This window comes from Erinaceus europaeus, chromosome 9 (assembly GCF_950295315.1).
Source record: "Erinaceus europaeus chromosome 9, mEriEur2.1, whole genome shotgun sequence".
Classification (NCBI taxonomy): Eukaryota; Metazoa; Chordata; class Mammalia; order Eulipotyphla; family Erinaceidae; genus Erinaceus; species Erinaceus europaeus.
The window spans coordinates 63,198,329-63,225,299 of record NC_080170.1 but is presented as its reverse complement, the minus strand read 5'-3'; the positions used below and the strand labels follow the sequence as shown (position 1 = coordinate 63,225,299).

Sequence of the window (26,971 nt, the reverse complement as noted above, 5' to 3'; positions counted from 1 at the left end):
TGATTAATTGGGCAGAGGGTAGATAGCATAATGGTTATGCAAACAGACTCTTATGCCTGAAGCTCCAAAGTCCCAGGTTCAATCCCCCGCACCACCATAAGCCAGAGCTGAACAGTGCTCTGGTTAAAATAAAATAAAATAAACTGATTAATGTATATTAAATTTTGTATATTGATTGCAACCTTACTTAATTTGTTGATTAGTATGTCAGATTTATTGGTGGAGTTCTTTATTTAATGTTTTATTTTTTTATTAGTAAGTAACTTAATATGAATTTACAAGACTGTATTGGATACAGTTGTAGTAGGAGTGTAATTCCATATATTCCTACCACCAGGATTCTGTGTCCCATCCTTGTCTATTGTTTATCTCTTAAGAGTATGGACCAAAAAATTTTTTTGTCTCCATGGTTATTGCCGGGGCTCGGTGCCTGCACTGTGAATCCACTGCTCCTGGTGACCATTTTGTTGTTGTTGCTGCTGCTGCTGTTGTTGTTAGATAGGACAGAGAGATTAAGAGAGGAGGAGAAGATAATAGAGGGGAGAGAAAAACACCTGCAGACCTGCTTCACTGATTGTGAAGAGCGACCCCCCTGCAAGTGGGGAGCTGGGAGCTCGAACTGGGATCTTTGCACGAGTCTTAGCACTTTGCACTATGTGCACTTAATTCTGTATGCTACTGCCCAACTCCCCCCCCCCCAAATTCTTTATGGGATGCAGAAAATGGGAGTTCTGACTTCTGTAAATACTTTGCCACTGGACATGGGCATTGGTAGGTCAATTCATACACCTGGCCTGTTTTTTTTTTTTTTTTTTTTTGCCTCCAGGGTTATTGCCAGGGCTCAGTGTCTACAGCATGAATCCACTGCTCCTGGACCAGGCCATTTTTTCCCTTTTTGTTACCCTGGTTGTTTTACCATTGTTGTGGTTATTATTAACGTTGTTATTGATGTTGTTGTTGGATAGGACAGAGAGAAATGGAGAGAGGAGGGGAAGACAGAGAGGGGGAGAGAAAGACACCTGCAGACCTGCTTCACCACCTGTGAAGCAACTCCCTTGCAGGGGGGCGGGCGGGCGGGGACTCGAACTGGGATCCTTCCGCAGTTCCCTGCACTTTGCGCCACATGTGCTTAACCCACTGCGCTACCACCCGACCTCCACCTGGCCTGTTTCTTTTTTTTAAAATTTTTTTATTTAAGAAAGGATTAATGAACAAAAACATAAGGTAGGAGGGGTACAACTCCACACAATTCCCACCACCCAATCTCCATAACCCACCCCCTCCCATGATAACTTTCCCATTCTCTATCCCTCTGGGAGCATGGACCCAGGGTCGTTGAGGGTTGCAGAAGGTAGAAGGTCTGGCTTCTGTAATTGCTTCCCCGCTGAACATGGGCGTTGACTGGTCGGTCCATACTCCCAGTCTGCCTCTCTCTTTCCCTAGTAGGGTGTGTCTCTGGGGAAGATGAGCTACAGGACACATTGGTGGGGTCTTCAATCCAGGGAAGCCTGGCCAGCATCCTGGTGGCATCTGGAACCTGGTGATTGAAAAGAGAGTTAACATACGAAGCCAAACAATTTGTTGAGAAACACCTGGCCTGTTTCTATCTTTTCCTGGTGGGATAGGACTTTAGAGAAGTGAGGTCCCAGGGTACATTGGTGAGATCATGTGCCTAGGGAAATCAGGATGGAATCATGGTGGCACCAGGAACTTGGTGGCTGAAATGCAGTCAGATGGTAAACAGGACAAATGTTTAATAAACAGGAAGCATAAAGTGGGAATAGAGCAGATGAATGTAGGGACTTTAGAGTAGAAGAAAGCTAGGAATTCTATTTTAGGAATCTTTTTAGAAGCTTATGTCTTAATCTTTGCTTGAGCTTGATAGCTAACATGGGGGTGGACCAGAAATATTATCTGGGAAGATGGTATCAGAGTTTAGAGTAGAACTAGGAAGCAGGATTATGGTAGAGAATTGCTCTAAAACTTGAAGATATATAAATGTAATTAGTTGTTTACCACAGTGATCTAAGCTGGGGCCCATATCCATTATAGCACAGGAGCATGTATAACCTCTGAGACCCTGTCAGACAGATCACAGTTTATAGTCACAGCTGGTAACATTCTAGGGAACATTCTTGTACTCATTTCAGAGCTAGTCTTCCTCAGGTAGCAGAGTAGGATAACCCAGTCTCCCTTTGGAGAGTGGGGAAGTCCCCTGCCATTGCTATTTCATAGTGAGGGTTCAGTCCTGAAGAAGCTGACAAAAGGGTTTATAATGATGTTCCCAGTGGATGTGATCAGTGATGGTAGAGAGAGGGATCTATCAGAGGTTTAGACTCATATTATCTATGGAGGAATCACAGGAATTCCCTGTCTAGAACCCCGGATGGTGAGGTGACCTGATAGTGGCCAAAGAGGCCATCATTAAGAGAGCCAGTCTCTTGATCTTATCCAGCTTTTGTAGTTGCTGCTTTATCTGACAAGCTTTGGCTTTCTCCCAGTTAAAGCGTTCAGTGTCCTTTGTTGTATCCAAGCCAGTATTAATTTTATGGGATCTGGCTTTAAGTTAGAGAGGAAAATAGATCCAGGATTCTAGTGGAGTCTTAGCCTCAAGGTTGTTTTTGCATTTACTTGTTTGATGATTCTAGCAAAGGTTGTCTTAGGGGCAGTAATTGTCCTTTACTAGATACATAGTTTTTGCCATTATAACTCTTGGCCATTTGTATAGTGTTTCTTCTGACACTTACCAAGGGATAACAATAATACTGATGCTCCATCAGAAGAGATTTAAAAAGATGGAAGAATATGTCTTACTTCCTTTTGTATAGTTAACTGAGTAGATAAAGTGGTTAAGGGAAATGAAGTAGGGGGTAGAAGAAGATGGTGTTTAGGCCTAAGCAATAAATACATGACTAGAGACTTTATGGTGCCTTCTTTAGGCCATTCTACTAGAATTCAAGCTTTTTAGGTCTAAATCTTAACTTGGAGGACTATTAAGTATACTTTTACTTTGAGGTATATAATTCCTCTTGCTTGTGGATGTATGTACACATGTACCTAGTACCCTAGGCCCTACCCTGTATCTGTAACTATGTTAGGAAATGTGCCATATGAAATGGAACTAGGTAGTCCCATGTGTTAGAAAAGATCTCACCAGATGAGAGGATTTAGGAGGTTGACATTTCAGGCTTGGCACCTCTGGAAACAATCCACAATGACAAGTCAGTAGCATAACATGGTATGGTGGTATTGGTAGTATTGATTTAGTTGAGGTCAATAGGGTAAAGTATCAGGGGAAAAAATGCAAACATAGGTTCCAGGAGTAGAAGAAATAAAATTTTTTTTTAAAGATTTAAAAAATATATTTATTTCCTTTTTGTTGCCCTTGTCTTTTTTAAATTTTTTTTATTGTTGTTGTAGTTATTATCGCTGTTGATGTCATCCTTAATGGATAGGACAGAGAGAACTGGAGAGAGAAAGGGAAGACAGAGGGGGGGGGAAGAAAGATAGACACCTATAGATCTGCTTCACCACCTGTGAAGTGACTCCCCTGCAGGTGGGGAGCTGAGAGCTAAAACCGGGATCCTTATGCCGGTCCTTGCACTTTGTGCCATGTGCACATAACCCACTGTGCTACCACCCGACTCCCAGAAATACGAATCTTAAAGTGAATGGGAACTGTTCCTTGTAACCTTCAAAAGAGTTTAAAGTAGCTATAGTTAATTATTTTTATAATAAAGCAAGTTGGGAGCTTGTTTTTCTTTGAAAATTCAATGGTTAGGATTTACCGTAATATACTTGACCCCACTATACTTTATGACATTTAAGGATATCTATCTACTAATACATATTAGTAATATATATGTAATATATATTTATATGACCTATAAATATGTATATATTTAGGGCTTAAAGCATTTAATCCCAGTGTCAGAATTTGATCATGTTACAAGTCTGAGACACTAAATACTTAAGCTAAAGAAAATATGTATACTTAGAGCTATGATCTAGGCAGTTAGAGGATTGGAAGTATTAAATCTATTTTTCACCCATGAAATATTGAATTAGTAGTGATTTATAAGATTATAAGTTAATAGGATATAATTTCACACTGTTCCTGCCACCAAAGATCTGTGAACCCCCCCATCCCCCTAGGTAACCACTATAGTTTCCCTCAGTCTTGGATAGGGGTAGACTATTTTGTTGTTCTATGTTTGTTTTCATGTCCCTGCATTCAATTTTCTATATTCTACATATGTGTGAAACCATTCTTTAGTTGTCCTTTGCCTCCTTACTTATTTCACTAAGCATAATCTTCTCCAATTCCATCCATTGTATCCCAAAGGATACAATATAACCTTTCTTTAGCAGTGTGTGCCCTTAACCAGGAGTGTCACCTCCCAGCCCCTAACATAACCTTTTTTACTGCTGAGTTGAGTAAAACTCCATTAAGTATATATCTCATAATTTTTTAATCCAGTCATCTGTAAAGGGAATTTTGGTTACTTCCATATTTTAACTATTATGAATAGTTCAGCTACAAGTATGGAAGTCCATATATCCCTTCAAATTAGTGTTGTATCTCTTTTGGATAAATGCTTAGGAGTGGGATTGCTGGATCATAAGGTATATCCATTTGTTTTTGTGTAAGGATTCTCCATAATGCTCTCCATAGTGGTTGCATCAATTTGCATTCCCACCAGCAGTGTAATAAGAGTTCCTCTTTTTCACATCCTCTCCAACACTTATCCTCTCCTGTTTTGTTGGTGAAGGCCATTTAAAAAATTTTTTTAAATATTTATTTTCCTTTTTGTTGCCCTTTTTGTTTTATTGTTGTAGTTATTATTGTTGTTATTGATGTTGTTGTAGTTGGATAGGACAGAGAGAAATGGAGCGAGGAGGCGAAGACAGAGACAGGTGGAGTAAGATAGATGCCTGCAGACCTGCTTCACTGCCTGTGAAGCGACTTCCCTGCAGGTGGGAAGTGGGGGGCTCAAACCAGAATCCTTACGCAGGTCCTTGCACTTTGTGCCACGTGCGCTTAAGCCGCTGTGCTACCGTCCGACTCCCGATGAAGGCCATTCTAACAGGTGTGAGGTGGACTCTCAATGTGGATATATATATATATGTTCCCTTTTGTTGCCCTTGTTGGTTTTATTGTTGTAGTTATGGATGTTGTTGTTGGATGGGACACAGAGAAATGGAGAGAGGAGGGGAAGACAGAGGGGGAGAGAAAGACACCTGCACACCTGCTTCACTGTGAAGTGACTCCCCTGCAGGTGGGGAGCAAGGGGCTCAAACCAGGATCCTTACTCCAGTCCTTGTGCTTCGTGCCATGTGTGCTTAACCCTCTGTGCTACCACCTGACTCTTTAAGTGTGGTTTTAATTTGCATTTCTCTCGTGATGATTGAATTGGAGCATTTCCACATATGTCTGTGGGCCATGTATATCTCTTTAGAGAACTATCTATTCTTATTTTCTGCCCCCCCTTTTGAACTTTTTACTTGGTCTTTTTTTAAAAAAAATTTATTGGGGGATTAATGTTCTACAGTCAACAGTAAATACAATAGTTTGTACATATATAACATTTCCCAGTTCTCCATATAACAATACAACCCCCACTAGGTCTTCTGCCATCATATTTCAGGACCTAAACCACCCCCCCAGGTACCCTGGGGGCTCAAACTGGGATCCTTGCATGGGTCCTTGTGCTTCGTACTATGTGCACTTAACCTGGTGTGCCACTGCCGCCCCCCCCCCCCCCCCCCCCCCCGCTTTAAAAACAACGTCAATAGTTTTCATTGACCAGGTCCTTACCTGTTGTTTTCACCGGGCTGGCTTCACGGGCGGGTAACAGACGACCAGGGACTCATGGTTGAGCTGTAGGCATAGTATCTCTTTATTCATGCAGGACGCAGCACAAGCTAAACTCTAAAAACTACAAACAATCTTGTCCTTATAAATATACTAGCCCAGTAGGGTGGGAACAGGATGCTATGCAGAGAGGGTGGAGAGAAAAGTGACTGGTGAAAATCAGCGTATAACAAGGAGAGGGGGCGGAGCAGGCAAGAATTCTATCACTGAACCACCAATGCCCTGGAGGGAGGATGGTGCTTGTTAACAGAGGTTATGTAAATAGAATGAAGTGGTTATGTAAATAGAATAGTGTTAAGCAGGGGGGATTAAACTAATGAAACAGAAGGGGTTTTTAAAGCATACCAACACTTACCTCCTTTGTTAGATTTATTCCTAGGTATGTAATCTTTTTGGGTTCAATTGTAAAGGGGATTTGCTTCTTTCAGTTTGCTTTTCTCTGGCCCATCTTTTGCGTAAAGAAATGCCACTCTGACTTATGAGTATTGATTATGTAAACTACTACTGTACTGAATTTATTGATAATTTCCAGTAGACTTTTGGTATGGTTTTTGAAGTCCTTTAGGTACAACAATATATTGTCTGCAAATAATTATAGTTTAACTTCATCCTTTCTAATTTGATGTCCTTTGATATCTCTTTCTTGCCTTGTTGCAATGGCAAGAACTTCTAGCATAGAAGTAATGAGAGTGGAAATCCTTGCCTAGTTTCTGATTTTAGGGGGAAAGCTTTTGATTTTTTTCCTCATTGAGTATAATATTAGCCATGAGTTTCTCACATACAGCCTTTATTATGTTGAGGAATTTTCCTTCCACTCCCAATTTCTTGAGAGCCCCTATTATAAATAGGTGTTGGACCCTGTCAAATGCCTTTTGTACATCAATTCTAAAATCATGTGATTTTTATCTTTCTTTTTGTTAATATGGTTGATTACATTGATTGGCTTGTGGATGTTGAACCATCCCTGTTTCCCAGGTATGAATCCCACTGGTCTTGGTGGATTATTCTCTTAATATGTTGTTGGATTCAATTAGTTAGAATTTTTGTTGATAATCTTTGCATCAATGTTTATGAGGGATATGGGTCTATAATTTTATTTTTTGGTGGAGTCCTTTCCTGCTTTGGGAATAGAATGGTTTTGACCTCATAGAATATGTTTGTGAGTGTTCCCTCTTTTCTTTGGAAGAGTTTGAGGAGGATGGCTTTTAGTTCTTCTTTGAATGTTTTATAGAATTCATTAGTATAACCATCTTACCTGGAATTTTATTCTTAAGAAGACTTTTGATTATTGTTTCAATTTCTGCACTAGTGATTGGCCTGTTAAGTTTATCTGTTTTCCAGTTTTAGTTTTGGGGGGGGGTGGAGGAGTCTGAAAATGTCCAAGAGGTCTAGTCTGTTGATCTCTTCATTCAATTCTCTTGTATCTTTATTGGTTCTCTGCTTTGTTGATCTGTCTAAGTGTGAGAGTAGGGTATTGAAGTCTTCCACTATTATTGTATTACTATTGATGTATTTTTGAAATTCTTTCAGTAGATGCAAGTTTATCTGTTTTCTTTTGTGTCAAGGTTGGCAGTTGATAAGACTCTAGATTGTGTTATTTCTTCTAAGTTGTTGAATTTAGTTCCATATAGATGTCCATAATAGTCTTGCCTGACCCTTTGTATCTCTACCTCCTCTGTTATAATATCTCCTATTTCATTTCTGAGTGATTTTACCATAGCTTTCTCTTTTTTTTTCTTATGAGTTTATCTAGTGGTTTATCAATATTGTTTATCCTTTCATAGAACCAGTTCTTGGTTTCATTAACCTTCCCAGTGGATTTTTCTTTTCTTTTCTAGTTCATTGATTGCTGCTCTAATTTTAACTATTTCCTGTCCCTTGCAGACTATTAATCTCTTTGTTGCTCTATTTCTAGTTGATTAAGTTGGGTTGCTGTATGGTTTGCTAGTGATTTCTCCTATTTACTAATGTGGCTTGTGTTGCTATGAACTTCCCTTTCAGGACTGCTTTTTCTGCATCCCACAGGGTCTGATAGCTGGTTTCTTCATTTTATTTGGTATCAAAGTAATTGTTAATTTTTTTCACAACTTTGCCCCAGCACTGTTTACTCTTTTAATTTTTTAAAAAGATTTTATTAATTTATTTATGAGAAACATAGGAAGAGAGAGAAAGAGCCAGACATCACTCTGGTACATGTGTTGCCGGGGATTGAACTCAGGAACTCATGCTTGAGAGTCCAATGCTTTATCCACTGTGCCACCTCCCAGACCACTTAATTTCTTTTTTGATTTCTTCAGTGATCCATGTATTATTCAGGAGCATGTTGTTTAGTTTCCAGACTTTGGGGGAGTTTCTCTTCTTTTTGTGGTTGATTTCTAGCTTCATACTATCATGGTCTGAGAAGATGCATTTTGTAATTTTAATATTCATTTATTTAGGCTGTCTTTGTGACCCAGCATATGGTCAATCTTTGTGAATGCTCCATGTGTACTTGAGAAGAATGTGTATTAATTTATTTTGTTATGTAAATTTGTTAGTTCCATTTCATCTATGGTTTCATTTAAGACTGCTATTTCCCTATTAATTTTTTGTCCAGATGATCTATCTCTTGCTGACAGTGGTGTGTTAAGATCTCCTACTATTATTGTGTTGCTGTCAATGTCTCCCTTTAGTTCAGTAAGTATTTGTAATTTGTGTGCTCAACCAGGTGCACCACCACCCACCCCTGTTCAGTAAGTATTTGTTTTATATATTTGGGTGTTCCTGAGTTTGGGGCATATATATTTATAGTGGTAATGTTTTCTTGTGGGATTGATTCTTTGACCATTATGTAGTGTTCCTCTCTGTCTTTGCTTACTTTCTTTATCTGAGTGTCTGTTTCATCAGCAAACAGAATAATTGTCCCTGTTCTTTTTTTCTGAATTATTAGCTTGGAACATCTTGCTCCAACCTCTTACCTTAAACTTGTTTGTCTTTTTTTTTTTGGTTGTGTACCTAAAGACATATGATATAATCCTGTATTTTGATCCATTTAGCTAAAGTCTTTTGACAGGTGAATTTAGGCTATTCACACTTAGGGTTATTATTGAGATATATATATATATGGTTTATTTATTTATTTACCAGAGCACTGCTCAGCTCTGGTTTATGGTGGTGCAGGGGATTGAACCTGGGACTTCAGAGCCTCAGGCTTGAGAGTCTCTTTGCATAACCATTATGCTATCTACTCCTGCCCCTGATATATATGGTTTACTTACATCCATTCTGATTTTTTTTTTTTTTTTGGCTGTTTAAAACTATATTTTGCCATTTCGTGCTTAGGGATTTATTTGCACTTTTATTATTTTTTAAATCTGTATTTCTTTAACCCTTAATGCCTTTTTTGATTTTTGTTTTGAGTTTAAATTGCTGATTCTTTGCCCATTTGTTTCTGTCATTTTGTGTTGATGGGTTTCTGTGATAAGTACCTCACTGATTTCTCTTGTACTTTCTATGAATCTGTGTTCCTTATTTTGTATTGTGGTTACTGTAAGTGTAATAACTAACATATCTAAAGAAGTCTTTTTAAAGCTGGTCTTGATTAACTAAGATTTGATAGAATGTTGCTGAGGAATTATTCTGATGCAGTCTCCACCCCCAGGTTTTACCACGCCCTGCGAAATCCTAGCAGTGCCCCCTTCAACCAATCCTGGCCCCACACGTCACCCCTGGTTGTCGCCCAATAAAAAGCCCCCTCACCCCCCAGCCTGGGCTCTCAGCTCCCCCTTCTCTCAGATCTTGCCCCCTTCTCTCGCCCTGTGGTCAGGTAGTGGGGATGGCCATTGTCGGCTGACTCCACGTGGCCTGAGCCACCCCCCCATCCTATAATAAAGATTTGTGTACCCCTTTGCTCCGACGTCCACTCTCTTCTCCGCGGTGCAGCCCGACACCTAACCGCTACAACAATAGAACTTTTTTGGCCATTGGTTCCCTCCCCTTTCCTATTTTATTGTATTCTTGGTTCAAATCTATTGCTGTTCACCTCAATTAGAACATGTATTCCTTTGATTTTCTTGTGGGACTCCTTTTAGCAATTCTTGTAAGGTTGGCTGATGGTGGCAAATTCCATCAGCTTTTGGATATTTGAGAAGACCATATCTCTCCCTTATATTTGAAGGATAATTTTGCAGGATCCAAGATCCATGGCTGGAATTCCCTATCTTTTAGTACTTTGAAGATGTCATTCTACTCTCTCCTTGCCTATAAGGTTTGTAGAGGGAAGCATGATGAAAGCCTGATAACTCCACCTTTGTATGTAACTTCTTTCCTTTCCCTAGAAGCCTGCAATTTTTTTTCTTGTCATTGAGTTTTGTTAGTTTTACAATGATGTGCCTTGGAGTTGGCCATTTTACATTCATGTACCTGGATATACACTCTGCTTCTTGGATATATGTTTTCTGAGGATTGCCTTAGGAAAATTAAAATTTCCATGAATATTTCACAGAGTTGCTTCATTATTTTTAAACCTTTCTTCACCCTCATCTTTAAATTGAAAGTGTGGGTTAATAGTATATTCTAAATTAGATATTCTTCTAAATGAATGAATTTACTTCCTAAGCTTTCTTCTTGGACTTGTACTGCGCTCAAAGTGTCTTTCACTTTCTGCACTTCTGTTTGGAGTTTTTCTTTCATGCTTCCTAACTGCATAGTGAACTCGAAAGTTCTTCTTTTGTCTTTTCTCATTTCTTTTTGTTGTTGTTTTATTGCCACCAGGGTTATCACTGGGGGCTCAGTGCCTGCACTACGAATACATGTTCCTGTTAGCCATCCCCACCTTATTTTGTTCTAATTTTTATTAGCTAAGACAGAAATTGAGAGGGGGGAAGGTAGAGAAGGTAAGAGAAAGGGAAACACTTGTATACTTGTGACTTGGACTCCCTGAAGGTAGGGAGTGGGGTCTTGAACCCAGGTCCTTGAGTTTGGTAATATGTGTGTTTAACCAGGTGTGCCCTCCACATTTTTTAATTTCTTAGAGAACTCTATTTGAAGCTCTTCTTTTGTTTTTCCTAACTCCTTAATGAAATATTCTTTCAACTCTTGAATATGCTTCTCCATACTATGCTTAGATTTTTGGAGAGTCCTCATAATGAGATTTCTGTAGACTTTCTCTGATAATCTCTCTATATCTGTATTTTTTTTGGAATTTTTATGTTTAATTCCTGTCTGTTTTTTTCCATATCTTTACATTTCCTTTTGCAATATTTCTGTTTATGTATTTATTATGCTGGTTATTGCAGGCCAGCAGGTAATGCTATCACTGTGATCACTGGGATTCCCTTTGTTTATATTCTGGGGGGTGGGTGGAGTGAGGGCTAGGGTTGTTTCTTGTCATTTACTTGAGCTTTGTTGTGTGTATATATGGTTTCTCTGTATGATTTCAGTAAAAAACCAAATCTCTGGGGTTTGCTATTACACAGCTTCCATGTTCAGAAAAGCAGGGCACAATGTACCATTTAGCTACCAGCTGCCGCAAATTTCCTTTACGTATGTCTGCCTTAGTTTGGCAACAATACAGACTGCTTTTCATCAGAAATGCCCTGTGTCCTTGCTTAGTAGGCTTAACACTCCCGAGGTCATGGATTTAAAGCTCATAGGTTCTCCTCTCTCTCAGGCAGCACTCCCTGGCTGTACATAGAGGGAAAATGGTGCCTTGGTCTGTTGGAGCTCTTAACCTCTGTGTGCTTGGTTCCAGTCCCACACTGCACCCCTGCTTGCCCCAACCACACAAGCGAGCACCCACCTGAGATTTCAGTGTTTCTGTGGATGTCTCAGTTGTAGTTGGTGAAGTGTTAAGATTGATAGTTGTAGATATTTGTTGTTTTCAGGGAGAATCTCAATTGTCCACTGTTTTTGTAGATAGGATCATGGTCAAGTGCAAATAAAAGCAATATGCTTCTTTTTAGTGCAATACTGTGTTAAATAAAAATAGAGTTGGCAACTTTGTCTAGTTCCTGATCTTAGAGAAAAATCTTTCAAATTTTTTTTCGTTGAGTATCATGTTAGCTGTGAGTAATGCTATTTATTTATTTACTTATTTTGTGGAGCCAGAGCCTCATACATGTCTAATTTCACCCCCTCTTGAGTGGTGTTTTCATTCTGATAAACAGAGGGGGGAGAAACACCACTGGAGATTCTCCTGGTGCTGTGAACTTCCCATGTGATGCTAGGTAGTATGCATGGCAGGGTGCACATGCTGCTTGGTGAATTTCTCAGTAATCTTATTTGTTGACTTATTTACACTAACTGTGTACTAGAACATTTGTGTAACTTTCAGGAGTGTATCACTGAAAATCAGCATGCTATGCTATTTTAAGATTATGATTATGAATAATTTAAGTAATGGACAGAATACAATCCACCCCAAAAGTCACCCAGTAGTAACTAAAGATCAGTAAGGAAACAGAACACTGTATCACACTATAAACCAATTAGATTTATCAGACAAATATAATTCTTTTCTCAACAGTAGAATATAGCCTGTTCTCATGTGGACATGGTATATATTATAGGATAGACCATGTCATAAAGCAAGTCTCAGAACCCTTTTTAATTTATTTTAATGAGGAAAGGACACACACAGAGAGAGAGAGAGAGAGATCAGAGTGCTGCTCAGTTTTAGAATATGGTGACGCTGGAGATTGAACTTGGATGGTACGAAGCGCAAGGACCAGTGTAAGAATCCTGGTTCAAGCTCCAGGCTCCCCACCTGCAGGGGGGGTCACTTCACAGGTGGTGAAGCAGGTCTGCAGGTGTCTGTTTTTCTCTCCCCCTCTCTGTCTTCCCCTCCTCTCTCCATTTCTCTCTGTCCTATCCAACAATGAGGACATCAACAACAATAACTACAAGAACAATAAAACAACAAGGGCAACAAAAGGGAAAATAAATAATAATAATAATAGTAAAGAAATCTGGTGCATTACCATTTTGCTATCTCCCAATTCCCTAAAATACTTTTAAGATTGAAATTAAGGATTGGAGGCCAGGAGATAACTCATTTGGTACAGGGCAAATTTACCATGCACAAGGACCACGGTTTGAACCTGAAGTCATCACGTGGAAGCAGTTGCACAGGAGAAGCTTTATAAGCAGTACTATGGTATCTCTGTCCTCTGTCTCTCTCCCTCCTTCTGCCTTTCTGTGTCTCATGCTCAGTCTGAAACAAAAAAATGGTTTGCCAGTATGAGTGGATTTATGCAGTTACAAAGCCCCAGTAAATAAACTTTGGTAGAAAAAAAAAGATTGAAATGAAAGTTTCTTCTGCTACCATAATGAAATAAAAACTGCTTTCTAATATTAAAGAGAGTCTGCTTTCCCCATTGAATAGTCTGGGCACCTTTTTCAAAGATTAGATGTCCATAGGTGTGGGGGCTTACTTCTGGGCTCTCAATTCTATTCCACTGGTCAGTGTGTCCACTCATGTTCCAGTACCAAGCAGTTTTGATGACAATGGCCCTATGATACAATTTGAGATCTGGGAGTGTGATGCCTCCAGTTCTGTTCTTTCTTCTCAGGATTGTCTTGGCAGTTCTAGGTCTTTACTAGTTCCAGATAAACATTTGTACCATTTGTTTTATTCTCCTAAAAAATGTGTTTGGGATCTTGATGGGGATAGCATTAAATTTGTATATGGCTCTGGGTAGTATATTCATTTTAATGATGTTAATTCTTCCAACCCATGAACATAAAATATCTTTCCACTTCTTTTTATCTTTTTCAACTTCCTTGAGTAATGACTCATAATTTTCAGTAGACAAGTCTTTCACTTCTTTGGTTAGGAAAAAAAAATGGGTTGAAGCATACAAAAGAATGAAACTGAACCACTATATTTCACCAAACACAAAAGTAAATTCCAAGTGGATGAAGGACTTGGATGTTAGACCACAAACCATCAGATACTTAGAGGAAAATACTGGCAGAACGCTTTTATGCATAAATTTTAAAGGCATCTTCAATGAAATGAATCCAATTACAAAGAAGACTAAGGCAAGAATAAACCAATGGGACTGCATCAAATTAAAAAGTTTTTGCACTGCAAAAGAAACCATTATCCAAACAAAGATACCCCTCACAGCATGAGAGAAGATCTTTAGATGCTATACATCAGACAAGAGTTTAATAACCAAAATATATAAAGAGCTTGCCAAATTCAACAACAAGAAAACAAATAACCCCATCCAAAAATGGGGAGAGGTCATGAACAGAATATTCACCACAGAAGAGATCCAAAAGGTTGAGAAACATGAAAAAATGCTCCAAGTCACTGATTGTCATAGAAATGCAAATAAAGGCAACAATGAGATACCACTTCACTCCTGTGTGAGAATGTCATACATCAGAAAAGGTAACAGCAACAAATGCTGGAGAGGTTGTGGGGACAAAGGAACCCTCCTGCACTGCTGGTGGGAATGTCAATTGGTTCACCCCCTATGGAGAGCAGTCTGGAGAACTCTCAGAAGGCTAGAAGTGGACCTACCCTATGACCTTGCAGTTGCTCTCCTGGGGTTATATCCTAAGAAACCCAACACACCCATCCAAAAAGATTTGTGTATACCTATGTTCTTAGCAGCACAATTTGTAATAGCCAAAGCCTGGAAGCAACCCAGGTGTCCAACAGCAGATGAGTGGCTGAGCAAGTTGTGGTATATATACACAATGGAATACTACTCAGCTATTAAAAATGGTGACATCACCATTTTCAGCCCATCTTGGATGGAGCTTGAAGAAGTCATGTTAAGTGAAATAAGTCAGAAACAGAAGGATGAATATGGGATGATTTCACTCACAGGCAGAGTTGAAAATCAAGATCAAAAGAGAAAACACTAAGCAGAACCTGGACTGGAGTTGGTGTATTGCACCAAAGTAAAAGACTCTGAGGGGGGGTAGGGTCGGGGGGAGTACAGGTCCTAGGAAGAGATGACAGAAGACCTAGTGGGGGTTGTATTGTTATGTGGAAAACTGGGAAATGTTATACATGTACAAACTATTGTATTTACTGTCGACTGTAAAACATTAATCCCCCAATAAAGGAAAAAAGAAAACTGCTTTCCAGAAAGAATACTGGAGAATTTTCAAACATTTGGAAATTAACACACTCTTTAGCAACCACTCAGTCAAGATCACAAAGAAATGTTTGAAATTGTTTGAGATGAATGGAAAACAAAATTCACAGAGATTTTTGTATTGAAAGTACTGTTGATAAGAAAATGTATAGCTGCAGTAATCTTTACTGTTAAAGAAAATTCTAAAATTATACACCTAACTTTATCCCTTAAGGAACTAGAAAAAGAAGAGAAAAAAAATCCTAAAAAGTCTAACACTAGCAGAAGTACAGAGATAACAGAGATAAATGAAACAATAGAAAAGCAAGAGAGAACTATCGAATATAAAACATTAATTCCCCAATAAAGAAATTTTTAAAAAAAGAAAAGCAAAAGAGAATTTAAAGAAATAGAAAAAAGAAAGTTCAAAATGAGCTTTTGTAGAGGTGAACAAGATTAGTCAAACTTTAGCTAGACTAAAGAAAAGAGAGACAAAAATTATCAAAATCAATTATCTTGGTATAACTGGGGGGACTAGTGCCAACCTTATAGAAATAAAAATGATTATAAGAGAATAAAAGAGTAATTACAGACTGGTGAGCTAAAAAATTATATGAAACAGACAAATATAAGAATTGCTAAAACTAATTCAGGAAGGAGCAGAAAATCTAAATAGGCTGATATATAAAAATTGGATCAGTAATTAGAAATGTCCCAACAATGAAATATCCTGGATACTTAGTTTTACTGGTGGATTCTGTCAAACATTTGAAAATAATTTAACATCATATTTTCTCAGAGTGTTTCACAATATATAGCAGAAAACACATCTAAGGCCAACAATATTGTGTTCTAAAAGCCAGGCAAAAGATAATACAAGAAAAAAAATATATAACCCAATATAGCTTATGGATATAGATGTAAATTATACACTCAAGATATTAGCAAACTAAATCCAATATTCTATAAAATGATTTTATGCTATGACTGAGATTTACCTCCAATAATGTTATGATTTTACATGTAAAAATTAGTCTGTTTCTTACACCTCACTGATCCTTACTCATATCAACTGATACAGAAATCATTTGATAAAATTCAAGATCTTTCATGAAGCATTAATATATGATAACTTTCTCAACTTGATAAAAAGGGATTTTATTTAAAATCCAAAGCTCTCTCAATGATGGACCAAAAATGTTCTTCTTAATATCAAGAGCAAGAAAGACAAGAATGCTTGCTTTTGCCACTTCTTTTTAATATTGTATTGGACATTTTGGCCAGAGTAATTAGGACAGACAGAAAAAAAAAGGAAAAGTAATAAAATTATCCCCATTTGTACATAGTTGTGCATAGAGAAAATCCTAGAGAATCTACAATTTATTTTTCCCCCAACAGCTTTAATGATTCTTTTTCTTTTTTTTCTCTCTTCTTAGAGTTAATGAATGAATTTAACAAAGTTGCAGGATGAAAGGATGATATACAAAAATCCCTTGTATTTCTATACACTAGCAGTGAAAGAAATAGAAATTGGAATTTACAAGTACAATCAAAATTAATGAAACATTTAGGAATAAGCTAAGGATGTACAAGTCTTATAAACTTATTTTATAGTTTCATAAAATCTCAGTGAAAAAAACAAAGAAGATTAGATGGACCTTGGAGGAATCATATTAAGAAGAATAAGCCAGGAAGAAGGATGAATATGAAATTATCTTACTTAGAAGTTGAGAAATAAAAACAGAAGGGGAAACATAAAGCAGAATGTGGACTGGGTTTAGTGTATGGCACCAAAGTAAAAGACTCTGGCAGGGTCGGGGGTGGTTTCAGGTCCTGGTGCACAGGGATGGAGGAGGACCTAGGTGGGGTGGGGGTGGGGGTTTAGAATATTTTGCAGAAAACTGAGCAGTTTTACACATATACCAACAACTGTTTACTGTCAACTATAAACTATTAATCCCCCAATAAAGGAAAGCCAAAAATACCTAAACAGGCCTTTGTGTTCATGAGTTTGAAGACTTAATACTAATAATAAGGTGACAGTACTTCTCAGTGATTTATAAGATTATTATAATCTCTCTCAAATCTCAGTTGTCTTTGGTTGGGCAGACAGCATAATTGTTATGCAAAAAGACATACCTGAGGCTCCATGGACCCAGATTCAGCTGTGATCTGGTATCTCTCCCCCCCTCATTAAAAATAATAAATATTTTTTAAACCACAGTTGTTGATTTTTTCCAGAAATGGAAAAGCTGACCCTAAATTTAATACGGGGTGTGTAAGTGACCTGGAATAATTAGAACTTAAAAATCTTACAAAAGGATGAAATTGGAGGACTTGCAAGCTCTTTTTCAGACTTTCTACATAGTTACTGTATTGAACAATATAGTATCAGAAGAATGAAAAGGCAAGCCAGGAGAGTCGGGTGGTAGCGCAGCGGATTAAGTGCATGTGGCACAAAGCGCAAGGACCTACATAGGGATCCCAGTTCCAGCCCGGGGCTCCCCACCTGCAGGGGGTCGCTTCACAAGCGGTGAAGCAAGTCTGCAGGTGTCCATCTTTCTCTCCCCTCTCTGTCCCCTCCTTTCTCCATTTCTCTCTGTCTTATCCAACAAGGACGACATCAATAACAATAACAATAACTACAACAATAAAACAACAAGGGCGGGAGTCGGGTGATAGCGCAGTGGGCTAAGTGCACGTGGTGCAAAGCACAAGGACCATCATAAAGAGCCCCCTGGCTTCCCACCTGTAGAGGAGTCACTTCGCAGGCAGTGAAGCAGGTCTCTAGGTGTCTATCTTTCTCTCCCCCTCTCTGTCTTCCCCTCCTCTCTCCATTTCTCTCTGTCCTATCCAACAACGACATCAATAATAACTACAACAATAAAACAAGAGCAACAAAAGGGAATAAATAAATAAATAAATATAAAAAGAGAACGAAAGAACGAAAGAGAGAAAGAAAGAAAAGAAAGAAAGAAAGAAAAGAAGAAAGGAAGAAAGAAAGAAAGAAAGAAAGGAAGGAAGGAAGGAGAAAGGAAAGGCAAGCCAGGTGGTGGAGCGGTAGCACAGCGGGTTATAGTGGAAGCTTAAGGACCAGGTAAGGATCCCCCGCACTTCACAAGCGGGGAAACAAGTCTACACGTGTCTTTCTCTCCCCCTCTGTCTTCCCCTCCTCTCTCGATTTATCTCCGTCCTATGCAACAGCAATAACAATAATAATAATAACAACAACGATAAACAACAAAGGCAACAAAAGGGAAAAGATGGCCTCCAGGAGCAGTGGATTTTATTTTATTTTATTTTTCCTCCAGGGTTATTGCTGGGCTCGGTGCCTGCACCATAAATCCACGGCTCCTGGAGGCCATTTTTTACCCCTTTTGTTGCCCTTGTTGTTGTAGCCTTGTTGTGGTTATTATTATTACCATTGTTGATGTTGTTTGTTGTTGGATAGGACAGAGAGAAATGGAGAGAGGAGGGGAAGACAGAGAAGGGGAGAGAAAGATAGACACCTGCAGACCTGCTTCACCACCTGTGAAGCGACTCCCCTGCAGGTGGGGAGCCGGGGGCTCGAACCGGGATCCTTAGGATGGTCCTTGCGCTTTGCGCCATGTGTGCTTAACCCACTGCACCACCGCCCGTCCCCCGGATTTTTAGTATAGGAAAAAAAGAAAAGGCAAGCCAAAGACTGAGAGAAAATATCTGCAAAAGATATAAACTGATATAGCACTACTATCTAAAACATACAAGAGTTCTTAAAATTCAACAAGAAAACACCCCAATTAAAAACTGACAAAAGACTTGAACAGGCACCTCTCCAAATAAGAAGTATAAATGGCAATTAAGCACATGAAGAGATGAAATGTTCCACATCAAAGATCATCATGAAATTGCAAATGTAAACATCTAGATGCTATTATATACCTATCAGAATCTTCAGAATACAAAATGCTGATAATATCAAATGCTGGCAAGAATGTAGAACAAAGGGGATGTCGATGCATTACCAGTGGGAATGCCCAATGATAATTGGCAGTTTGACAATTTGGCAATTTCTTACAAAATTATAATCTTAACATATGATCTAGCAACCAGGGCGGAGGGTAGATAGCAAAATGGTTATGCAAACAGACTCTCATGCCTGAGGCTCTAAAGTCCCAGGTTCAGTCCCTCACAGCACCATAAGCCAGAGCTGAACAGTGCTCTGGTAAAAAAAATAATAATAAAATAAAAATGATCTACCAACCATATACTTTGTATTTATCCAAATGCATCAAAAACGTTCTGTCCACGCTTGGATCGGTGGAACAAAATGGAAAGCCCAGAAATGACTCCACACATATACACCCACCTAATAGATGACAAAGGAGCCAAAACAGTTCAGTGGTATAAAGGTCCCTTCAACAGATGGTACTGGGAAAACTGGACAGCCACATGTAGAAAAGTGAAACTAGACCACTACCTAACACCATATACAAAATTCAAATCAAAATGGACCGAAGACATGGCTATTAGACCACAAACTCTCAATTTCATAGAAAAAAAAATCAGTGAAACATTGTATTTGGAGACTCAACCCCATAGGCATAGGATGTGAAAACAAGAGTAAATAAATGAGACCACATGAAAATAAACTACACAGGGATATTCAGGCAACCCAGTAAATGGGAGAAGACAAATGACTGATATCAAACATCTATACAGAATTGGTACAGATCTGTAAAAGAAATAGAATTAACCCAGTGAAAAAGTGGGCCAAGGAACTAACCAGTTTTCTAAAGAAGAGATGCACATGGCCCACAGACACATGAAGAAATGCTCCATTTTACTTATCACTAGAGAAATGCAAATAAAAACTACACTGAGATTCCACCTCACACCTGTGAGAATAACTTATATCAACAAAATAAGAAATGATAGGTTTTGGTAAAGTTGTGGGGAAAAAAGAATTCTGCTCTCTTGCTGGAGGGAATGCAAACTGGTATAGATCCTTCGAAGACTGTATGGACAGTCCTTAGAGAAATAAAAGTGGAATTACCTTATGATCCAGCAATATGACTCTTAGACATGTATCCAGTGAACACTGAAAGAGTATTTCAAAGGAACATATTCACATGTTCATATCTGCATTATTCAAAATAGCCAAAGAGTGGAAGCAGCTTACATGCCCATTGACAGATGACTGGCAAAGAATTTATGGGACATATATTTCATGGAATACTGAAAAAAGATGGTGGTGTATCCTTGGGACAAAATGGATAGAACTGGAGGTGATGATGTTTAGAGAATTAAGAGAGGAAAGACAACTACCAGATGGTTTCACTCATACGTGGAATCTAGAGAACTGATACACATGAACTTGCAAAAATACAAAAAAAGCAAGCAAACTATTCCTAAGTTTTGTGAAAACTTGGTGGTTATCTTTGGGATACCTCTGTGGGAGGGTAGGGACACAGAACTTTGGTGGTAGATATGGTATGGAACTATATACACTGTAATCTTACAATCTTGTAACCCACTATTAATCACAAATTAAAAAATGGGAAAATACATATTTCAAAGATGTACATCAATAATTAAATAAATAAATGATTTGAACACTTAAAAAAAGGAATAGTTACATTCACTCAAAAACCTGCGTATATGTGTTTATAGTTTCATAAGAACATTTAGAAGTATCCACAGGAGTAAATCTTTCTGATTTTGAATTTAGCAGTGGCTATTACACTAAAAACATAAGGAACAAAAAGAAAAATAGATCATTTAAAGTGATTAAAGCTTTGTGTATGAAAGGGCATAATTAAGGAAATAAAAATGTAACCCATAGAATGGGAAATACTTGGAAATCACTTACTTTATAAAGGGCATTTATACAAAATACACAAACAAGCCTCATAATAAGAACAACACAAATACCCTAGTCTATAAAATGGATGGACATTCTAAATAGGCACTTCTCCAAAGAAGATATTCACAGAGGCAATAATGTCCTGGATAAAAGCTCAATATTATGGGAGTCAGGTGGTAGTGCAGTGGGTTAAGCACATGTGGCGCAAAGTGCAAGGACCAGGATCCTGGTTCGAGCCCCTGGCTCCCCACCTGCAGGGGAGTCACTTCACAGGTGGTGAAGCAGGTCTGCAGGCATCTCTATGTCTCTCTTCCTCTCTATCTCCCCCTTCTCTCTGAATTTTTCTCTGTCTCTATCCAATAACAAATAAAATTAAAAATGGCAAAAAAAAAGCTCAATATTACTTATCATTAGGGTATGGCTAGCATATGTCTAGATTTGAGATATTTTAAAAATATTTTTGGGACAAGTGATGGCACATGTGTTACCATGTACAAGGATTCAGGCTGGAGCTCCTGGTCCCCATTTATAGGGGGGGAAGCTTCACTAAGGGTGAAGCAGTGCTGCAGGTCTCTCTCTCTCTCTTCCCCATGTCATCCCTTCCCCTCTCAATTTTTCTGACCTATCAAATAAATACTAAAAAAGATTTCCTATCAGGCCTTGTGTAATATGCTTTTTAATTTTTTTGTTAATTTTGTTACAAAACTTTAAGATTACAATATATAATTCCATACTACACCCACCACCAAAGTTCTGTATCCCCACCCTCTCACCTCTCAAAGATAACCACTGCAGTTCTTATAAGTCTTACAGACAGTTCTTGTGTAATATCTTGTCTTTACTGAGATCTGAAAAAGTGGTTGAATTATTTCTAATTGGGTCTGTGGATGTAGTTGGAGCATGAACAATGTCCCAAGCATCTTGAGGCTGGGTGGGAAGCACCAAACCTCTGAAAATACCCCATATTTCACAGAGTTTGATATGCTAGCCTAGTATGTTAATAAAATTGTTTTTAAAGATTGAAAATTTAGGGGTGTCTCACACTCTCCTTCTCCGGCAGGGTGTCCTCCAGGGGAAAGGTAACGGGCTGGTTCTTTCTCGTTCACGACAGGGGTGACACGAAGTAAAAGACACCAGGGGACTCTTAGCGTGAATCTAGAATCTGAGTCCTTGGAGTCCCAGAATCCTAGAGTCCGTTTATTAGCAAAATTGACATGAGTTAAATAGAAAAGCAATGGAGGTAATTATTGTTGCAATATGACAGAAATTACAGGTTTCTTAACAGTCAGCATGCCCCTAAGGTAGGGGGTTGGTATGACAGGAATTGATGAGATACAAGACAGTTATTTTCCATAACACAAGCAACTTAATTATCCAAAGGTATTCGAGAGAAGCATAGGGGTTAAACCCATAGGGTGAGACAGAGAGAAGATGGATATCAAAAGGCCATATAGTTTGGAATTTCTCTTGTCTGGGGTCTGAGGTGTGTGATGAAGTGTGTGATAAGGTGTGTTCTTCTGTGATCAGAAGGTGACTTTGAATGAGTGAATCTGTGGCCATGTGGCCTGCAGTTAATGGAGGGAAGTACTGGGGTATCTGTGGGCCTGAGAGTCAAGAAGGAAAGAACCAAGTCTGAGTTTCCCCCCTTATGCTCACCTCGGTTGAGAGAGACTTACCAAGAGGTTATCTTCTCAGACCTCCATCCAAAGATGGGGGTGGTTCTCCCTAAGCTCTATCAGGCTCACACATGTTCCCAACAGATGGACATTCTAAATAGGCACTTCTCCAAAGAAGATATTCACAGAGGCAATAATGTCCTGGATAAAAGCTCAATATTATGGGAGTCAGGTGGTAGTGCAGTGGGTTAAGCACATGTGGCGCAAAGTGCAAGGACCAGGATCCTGGTTCGAGCCCCTGGCTCCCCACCTGCAGGGGAGTCACTTCACAGGTGGTGAAGCAGGTCTGCAGGCATCTCTATGTCTCTCTTCCTCTCTATCTCCCCCTTCTCTCTGAATTTTTCTCTGTCTCTATCCAATAACAAATAAAATTAAAAATGGCAAAAAAAAGCTCAATATTACTTATCATTAGGGTATGGCTAGCATATGTCTAGATTTGAGATATTTTAAAAATATTTTTGGGACAAGTGATGGCACATGTGTTACCATGTACAAGGATTCAGGCTGGAGCTCCTGGTCCCCATTTATAGGGGGGGAAGCTTCACTAAGGGTGAAGCAGTGCTGCAGGTCTCTCTCTCTCTCTTCCCCATGTCATCCCTTCCCCTCTCAATTTTTCTGACCTATCAAATAAATACTAAAAAAGATTTCCTATCAGGCCTTGTGTAATATGCTTTTTAATTTTTTTGTTAATTTTGTTACAAAACTTTAAGATTACAATATATAATTCCATACTACACCCACCACCAAAGTTCTGTATCCCCACCCTCTCACCTCTCAAAGATAACCACTGCAGTTCTTATAAGTCTTACAGACAGTTCTTGTGTAATATCTTGTCTTTACTGAGATCTGAAAAAGTGGTTGAATTATTTCTAATTGGGTCTGTGGATGTAGTTGGAGCATGAACAATGTCCCAAGCATCTTGAGGCTGGGTGGGAAGCACCAAACCTCTGAAAATACCCCATATTTCACAGAGTTTGATATGCTAGCCTAGTATGATAATAACATTGTTTTTAAAGATTGAAAAGTTAAATTGGGGATCCTTTTCTGCAGATTGTGGGGGACATGAAAGGAAACACCCAGTTTGTAATGGGTTTTGCTGAGTGTGGGCATTAAGTTCAGACATTATCTATCACTATATGGAGCCTATGAGTACAGGGTGGGACTTTTCTGTACTTCTTCCTCTGAGTCCTGTCCTGTGCCTTTGAAAGGGAAAATAATACTTTTAAAAAAAATCTTGAAAAATAGATTAGAGTAGCAGAACTTTTATATTTGCCTTAAAGATCATTTTGTAAAACAATAGAACCTCTTCAATTCTTTACATGCCTGCCTTTCAAAATGTATTTTTGGAAAAGGCCTTTGAAACCACAACTAATATCCATTCTGATTTTCTTTCTGATAGTGTTACTTATCACTTAACTATTGAGGATTAATTAAAAAATGTTTTTATTTTCTAGTCCAATGCCCTTTACCTTTAGATTTTAAAGTTATGTATTCCCCTTATGGGCTTTGCCTCACATACCAGTTCTTCTTCTTCTAGCGTTTGCCCTTCTTCCGTAGCCAGTCAACAGCGTCAGGTTGAGCCTGATGTAAAGTTTCGAGACCTCCTTTGAATCTGGAGAGGTGGCAGTCGTTGCCTATGTGGGTCATAGTCTGTCTGTAGCCGCAGGGGCAGTTCGGGTCGTCTCTGGCTCTCCAGCGATGGAACATAGCAGCGCACCGGCCATGGCCTGTTCGATAGCGATTGAGGAGGGCCCAATCATAACGTGCTAGGTCAAAGCCGGGTTGACGCTTGCAGGGGTCTGTGATGAGGTGTTTGTTCTTTACCTCAGCTGACTGCCAACTCTGTTTCCAAGAGACTGGAACAGAGAATTTCAGTGTAGGCATAGGGGACCAGATTGGGTGACGAGACGTCAAGCGTTGGACAGGGTGGGCGAAGATATCCGCATATATTGGCAGGTCCGGTAGAGCGTAGATGTGGGAAATGAACTTAGATGTTACATTGCTTACTGTCTAATCACACTATGTGCCTGCATTTCCAATACTTTGCATGAGGGGCCAGGCAGTGGAACACCTTGTTGAACACACACATTACCAAAGCCTTACACAGTGTAGGACATGTTGAGAGAAACAGAAAAGCAATTTTTTAATCGAAGTGTTGAAAGGTAAGAATCCTGTGGCTGGTAATAGTACTGGTGACTATTCTGACATAACCTTGTTTTGCCATTTATTTTGAGTGAGAACCAGGCCTTGGGAAAACAGCAAATAAATACATAAAGTGGGGCAGAAAGGATCTTGGGAACTTTTCAGCCCCCTAATATAATGTAGTTAGATTTGTTCAATTAAACTGTGTACAAGGAAATATGTGGACACAGTATGGTCTAATTCCTTTTCTGTTTTTCTGCTACAGCACGTGTCCTTATAGTCGACCTCCCTTTGGCTATGGAAATTTTCCAAGTTCGATGCCAGAATGCCTTGGTTATTATGAAGACAGGTACCAAAAACATGAGGCCATGTTTTCAGCTTTAAATAGAGACTACCCTTTTAGAGACTACCCAGATGAACGCACACACAGTGAAGATTCTCGAAGCTGTGAGAGCATGGATGGGACCACTTACTATAACACCCACAGCCACAGTGGGGAAGAGTACTTAAATCCCATGCCTCAGATGGACATTGGAGCCTTGGAGAATGTCTTCACAGCCCCGACATCAACTCCCTCAAGCATCCAGCAAGTCAATGTCACTGATAGTGATGATGAGGAAGAAGAAAAAGTGCTCAGGAACTTATAATTTTATAACAAAATATGCACAGAAAAATAAACATTTCTTAAAATATATGCTGGTTCAGTTGATGTGAGAAAGAACAAAAGCCTTGAGTGCTTTGCTGAGAGTTTTCAGCCATGATCTGAGCAATCAAAACCAAACACAATTCGTGTCTTCATAAAATTCTGATTAGTGAAACTGCAGTCCTGATGTTTCATCATAGGAATATTTAAGATATGAAGTAGTTTATTTTTATGGCTGACATTTGCATCAACCTTTATCATCATTACTTCCTCATGGAGTGCCGAATCCAAAATACCAAATCCTCACAAGTTATATGTGAGGAAATAAGGGAGTAAATCTCTGGCATGACAACTGTGATTTGTATTTTATCTCAGGATACATTTATTTATTTTTCTTATATGATTTTTTGTTTAGTGTTTATGTAATACTTATGAATGTTGTCCATTTTGATGCGACATTTTGAAAATATTTCAATAACTTTTAGTAAATTGGGACTCAGTAACTAAATTTAATTTACACTAATAACGAATTTTAAGTTGCAAATGTGTTTTAATGACACATGGGTAATTCCTTCAGCTAAATTCACCATTTCTGTTCCTAAACACTTTCATCATCCTTTTTGAATATCTTTTCCCATTTGGTATGCATTGTTCTACTTTTGTTATAATTAAATAAACATAGATGAAATTATTCCTGTTGAATGTTTTCTGTTTAAAGTATAAACATAAGCAACACAGCAACCCAGAAGATGGCTTAGAATAGCATGTAGGTAGCTGCAGAATGCATGCTGTCTATGTCTGAGCCACTGGATTCTATTCCTGACACTACATGTGAGAATCATGGGCATTACTAAGGAGGATAAAAAATAACAGTGATGCTTTGGTATGACTGTCTGTCTGTCTGTCTGTTTCCCTCCCTCCCTCTCTCTCTTTCTTTCTCTCCTCTTTGTCTCTAAAATTATACTATAAAAACTTGGGCTGAGTCTGCTCTGAAAAATGAGCATGTGTATTGAGGCCCTGGATTTACTCTCCAGCTTCACATTAAATAAAAGAAATAAGCAGGGGCTGGGTGGTGGCTCCCCTGGTTGAGCGCACATGTTACAGTTGCAAGAACCCAGGTTCAAGCTCCTGGTCCCGACCTGCAGGGGGAATATTTTGTGAGTGGTAAAGCAGTGTGGTAGGTGTCTCTCTATCTCTCCCTCTCTATCATTCTCTTCCCTCTAGACTTCTGGATGCCTCTATCCAATAAATAAATAAAGATATCAAAAAAGTGAAAAAAATTAAGCATTATGACTGTTCACATGAAGGTTTCCATACCACATGGAGATATTAATTTTTACTTAATAGTTTTCAAGATTGCACAGATTCTGTTAGTTTACATGAGAGTTGGTCAACAAAGATGTGTGTACATTCTGATGTGGATTTCCAAACTGTGTATGCACATAAGACTTAAGCACTCCCCCAAATGGAAGACTTCTTTCAGACTCAGTTTAAATCCTACTTGTGACCTTTTGGAAAGTGCCCATTTTATGACTAGAGAGAGCATCTGGGTGGGTATGTACCAGGTTGAGGACACAAATTACTGTGCCCAAGGACCCAGGTTTAAGCCTCCCTCCTCCAGTCTTCACTTACAGGGGGAAAGCTTCACAAGAAGTGAAGCAGTGCTGTAGTGCTGCAGGTGTCTCCTTCTCCCACTCCATCCTCCAATTATCT

General features: G+C 38.9%; 1 protein-coding gene across 2 annotated transcripts in view; it reads left to right on the top strand.

Annotated features, from left to right (window-relative positions):
- SOX30 (SRY-box transcription factor 30) overlaps window positions 1–25,949 on the top strand; it is a 53,858-nt gene extending 27,909 nt beyond the window's left edge. The window contains exons 5-6 of one of the 2 annotated variants that reach the window (XR_009551608.1): window positions 8,472–8,607; window positions 24,881–24,959. Coding sequence is in view for 1 of the 2 variants with exons in the window: in XM_007535598.3 (XP_007535660.1) it covers window positions 24,881–25,262 (382 nt within the window). In the remaining variant the exon portion in view is untranslated. Of the gene's footprint in view, window positions 1–8,471; window positions 8,608–24,880 lie in introns of both variants that reach the window. The other variant, XM_007535598.3, reaches the window with a different exon arrangement.
- Window positions 25,950–26,971: the final 1,022 nt, after the last annotated feature.